This window comes from Salvia hispanica, chromosome 4 (genome assembly GCF_029641045.1).
Source record: "Salvia hispanica isolate PSC_SH4W2 chromosome 4, Shi_PSC_v1, whole genome shotgun sequence".
In the NCBI taxonomy this organism is placed as follows: domain Eukaryota; kingdom Viridiplantae; phylum Streptophyta; class Magnoliopsida; order Lamiales; family Lamiaceae; genus Salvia; species Salvia hispanica.
The window spans coordinates 43,552,793-43,557,517 of record NC_142695.1 but is presented as its reverse complement, the minus strand read 5'-3'; the positions used below and the strand labels follow the sequence as shown (position 1 = coordinate 43,557,517).

Sequence of the window (4,725 nt, the reverse complement as noted above, 5' to 3'; positions counted from 1 at the left end):
TATCAGAAATGTTAGAATCCAATTATCTAGGGACTAAACACTATTTTATTAAATTGCAAATAAGTATGTTGAATCTTCATGTATTTTTTTTCTAATTGCTAAAAATGACACTCCATTACTACCCTCATCCCTTAAAAATAAAAATTATAACTTTCTATTTTAAGACATAGACCCCACAATCCACTAATAATACTTTTTTTCTTTGTCTCTTTTACTTTACCAATTGTGCATTAAAATATGTATCATTTCAAAAATTTCTAAGTATTTTTAAAGGATGGGGGAGGTATGGTATTTTTTTATTTGATGCATGCTCGGTCGAAAGATGGATCGTCTGTCAATTTGATGAAGTAAAATCATTCCCCAGAAACAATAAACATGATATCATTGGGTGGTTTAATAGATTATGTGATAACTTCAATTTATAATTAAGATACAAAGCATCCAAAGTCTTATTGCCAAATGAAATCAGGCATGACACTCACAATTACGATAGAAATTGAAATGAAAACGCAAGCATGATGAACCCGATAACGAAACAAATCGATCAGGCCTCTTATTCTACGGAGGGAGTAGTATTTATTAAACTCAGCGACAGAAAGGAATCAAGCCTTGTTTGGATTCTCAATGATCTTGATGCCACCAATAGTGACCCCAGGCCCGCTGTGCCTCGGCACAATAGTCACAACGATGCTATCATCGTCGCCGATGTCCATGTCCTCATACAAGTCCGTCAGCCTCAGCCTGATCGACGTCGTCGACGTCTTCTTGGGCGCCTTGTGCGGCACCTGCGCGTACGTCCCCGCGTACGCCGCCTTGTCCAGCTCCAGCGGGTTGTCATCCTCGTCGTTCACAAACACGTCGAACTTGAGGAACTTGGTCGTGTCCACCGTGATGTCCTCCAGCACCAGCAGCTCGTCCGCCTTCCCCTTCTTCGCCTTCTGCACCTCGAACCTCACCACCTTGGTCAGGTTCAGAGGGAACACCGAGAACACCTTCGGGAAGAAGCTCGTCGTCCGCTTGATCCTCGCCAGGGCCGTCTGGATCGGGGGCCGGTAGTCGAGCCAGGGCAGGTCGATCCTCTGCAGGTCGTATCCCATCTTCCTCGTGTCGAGGCAGTCCCTCACGTACACGCGCACCAGCTGCGCGTTCTCGTCGTAGAACAGGAAGGACGCGTTCAGGTAGTCGGGATCGGTGATGTCCTTGGTCGGGACCTTGTCTTTTGGGAGGACGTCCTTCCATAGAGTCCACATCCGGTCAACGTTGGCGTGGTGGCAGTAGAACAGTGGGTCCCGCCCCGCCGAGTAGAAGTTCCCCATGTCCTCCCCGCTGGGCTCCCTCGGGTCCCCCACGAATATGTGGAGGGATGTGTGGGAGCCCCTCTCAGATGACCCCGGTCCTGGGTTGACCGGGGTGCCTTCGCGGTAGGGCTGCCCCATGAAGTCGTACACGTCAGCATTTCCACGGACCATCTCCGTGTACATGACCGTGAGGTTGTTGGTGACTAACTGCATGGGGTCTTTGCTCCCCGTCCGGCCGAGGTCCACGACCGCCTTGAGGTTGTCAGGGTTGCGCTTGGCGTCGTAGATGGCTGCCTTGGGGTCCAGGAAAATGGGCGGGATAGTCATGCCTTTAGGGTTGTCCCAGTTCCAAAAGGGGAGGGCAAAGGTGGGATCGTCGATGAGCTTCCCGAGGATTCTCTCGTAGAAGTAGAGGTACCTGTTGGCAATTGAAACAAAAATAAATAAATATTCAACGTTAAAGAGAGAAGCAGTATGTACGTACCATCTGTGGAAGGGGAAGAAGAGCCATGAGTTGTGGACTTGGATGTCAAGGTCGCCCTGGCCGGGTTGGTTGTAGGCGCCGTTGCAGTAAGCGCAGTGGATGAAGGCCTGCTGCATGAAGCTGCGGGGGTCGTCTTCGGGGAGTTCCTTCATGCGCTGGATGGCGAGGTTGTACTTGAAGACGTCGGTGGGGTTGAGGCGGTGGGCGGATTGGCGGGTGCGGAGTTTGTAGAAGGTCGGGAGCTTGTAGTCGATGATGTCGCCCGTGACGGGGGGGCAGCAGTTGACGTCGAGGATCTGCTGGTTGTTGAGATTGGTAGCGGCGCCACATTTGTCCAGCTCGGGGGCTTGGACAGGGTTGGCGGAGGCCGAGCCAGGGGAGATCAGGTTGGTGGCACCGTAGAGGCCGCCCAGGCCAAGGAGGACGTTGCGGCGGTCAAGCCTGCCTTTGGAAGAGTCGGAGTCGCTTTGGGAGGAGGCGCGGAGGGGGTGGCGGTGGCTACGCCTTGCATGGGAGATGAAAGGGGAGGGCTTGGAGAGGAGGGGTTGAGGGGAGGGGCGGAGTTTGGAAGAGGGAGGGGCGGTGCAATGAAGGTAGAGGGAAGCCATTGCTTGGGATGGTTTTTCTACGCACAAGATTGTAGCTTATTTATAAGTGGAGAAATGGAGAGTAGAGCATATTGCGTATTAAAGTCGTGGTAGCGGGTAGGTGTATGAATTGATGATTTTGATTTCTCTCCATACACACTGTCTGACACTATGCATATTTTGAAATGTGTTTTTATCTTCAATTTGACCTAGCTAGCTAGCTAGTAATTGGATATACGGATCAATGGTCTCTAACTCGTAACTTACTTGGTATATTTCTGATAAATATATCTAACTGCAGTATAGAAAATTATTATTTAAAAACCCTGAAACAAGATTTAATAAATTTTAATGTTTCTTAATACTACGTAACAGTCGATCAACATAATAAAAAAATGTTGCGTAATGTTAAGAGTATAGAAGTACCGAATTGAAGTAAGACATGTCGCAACACAGCTGGCTGCTAATATTAGTATGTTGATAGACGCAAGTACTGGTGGTTCAGAGAGCTAGGGTATAGAGAAATAATTTTAGGGTTTTATATCCCGGGCCCTGGGGCAATAATCAAAGGCAAGACTCTATTTGCACTCATAGTTTCATATCTAATTATCTGTACAGTTTGACTCTGTTGATAAGATTTGGAATAGAATTTTAAAAACTCAAAACACATAAACATAAAAAATAAAAAAATAAAAAAAAACAGACTCGATACACATTAGTACATAATTAGAACTTGGAGTGGGTTCCTCGTGCGGGTGTAGCAAGCCTGATGGTGTGCTGCCTATGTCATATCATGTAGAACTCAAATTATATTTTAATAAAATTGTAGTATTTTTAATTTAGCTGATGATATAAAAAGTTTGATTACGTTTTCTTTTTTAAACCACAACTTGTATCATACTGAGGCATGTTGATGATGTTGGTTGGTATACATTAAAGTTTCTGATGGTGATAACTGAAAACTCCCACGTTTTATATACAGGAACCCAATAATATTTTAATATAAAAAAACATACGAGAAAAATTGTAGGAATCGGGCCCAAACAACGCAATTTGACATGTACAATAATTTTGTGAAATTAGTAGAGCATTTCTTTTTCAATACGAGATTTTATTTAGTGTTGTTTTGTGAGTTCAAGTCACGCCTCTGGCGCGCCATGTAGGATAAGTAATTGTGTCAGAAATTTATCGGGTCGGATCAGATGAGAAATTTACACAGTCCGATAAAGTTCATGACTTTTCATGCAACATTTAAAATTCACGAAAAAAACCAAACTATTTCAAAAATTAATGACTTTACATGCAATTTGTCCTTAAAAAAAATCATGATTATAGTATAAAATCTGAAATAATTAAAATTTTAACAAGTGAACAATTATCATTTACCACGAGTTCATCACTTTAGCCAAATGGATTTATGATTCGAGATTAGAATCTTATAGGCTACATAATATTCAATTTTCTAATATAACAGAACTTATTTTATACTTACCCACTTAATCCACTTCTTATATTTACAGTGTATACTTGGACTTAGTTGATCCACTTTTAATATATATATATACACACATATAATCAGCAATGGACAATGAGTAATCATAATGAAAGTTCCAGTTAAAATATTTGCTAGTTTCTGTTCGGCGCGCTTAGTGGTCGTTGAATAGTGAAATCAAATATATCACCTAGGATTTTTAATTCATTATTTTCGCATGCTAAAGAAATGTGAAGTGTTTGCGAATAAAGTAAGTGTTTTGACTCCGTGTAATACAAAAAAGTTGCAGAGATTTTAATTGATATTCAAGCAAATATTATAAGATGCAATATAATTGTAGGCACTCAAAGGGGAAGTCGGGGTTTGATATGAATATTTCAAACAATAAAATGAGGAGATTTGGTAGGTGCTTCTTTCATTATCATAATTTATACCGATCTATATAAACTTGGCGAACTACCATATTTGCTGGTGACAAAGAATCGAATCGCTGGATATTAGTAGCAATAAATTATAATTAGGGTTTATTTTATTATAATATGCATATCCAATAAAGGGAGTATATTCATTAAAAATCATATTTGCTCCGTCCAAGTTCAAGAGATTGACTAGTATTCAGCACGTGTTTTGCGAATAAAGTAAATGAAAGTATAACGTAGTGGAAGTCATCTTCACATTATTCCCACTCTTACTTTAATTTTTAACCATTTTAATAATTTATTATTATTTTTCAAAACAATGGCTAAAAAAAAAGTCAATCATATGAGCAGTGAGTATTAGTAATAAATTTACAGATGAAACACAATTAATAATGGGACATAGTATCTAATCCGAAATCTTGTGGAGCATGGATAGCCACACTAC

General features: G+C 41.7%; 1 protein-coding gene across 1 annotated transcript; it reads right to left on the bottom strand.

Annotated features, from left to right (window-relative positions):
* Window positions 1–389: 389 nt before the first annotated feature.
* Window positions 390–2,405, bottom strand: LOC125191982 (polyphenol oxidase I, chloroplastic-like). The gene is made up of 2 exons (XM_048089435.2): window positions 1,783–2,405; window positions 390–1,716 (listed from the first exon to the last, which is right to left on the bottom strand). The coding sequence occupies exons 1-2, from the start codon at window positions 2,388–2,390 to the stop codon at window positions 603–605; spliced, it is 1,722 nt and encodes a 573-aa protein (XP_047945392.1). The 5' UTR covers window positions 2,391–2,405; the 3' UTR covers window positions 390–602.
* Window positions 2,406–4,725: the final 2,320 nt, after the last annotated feature.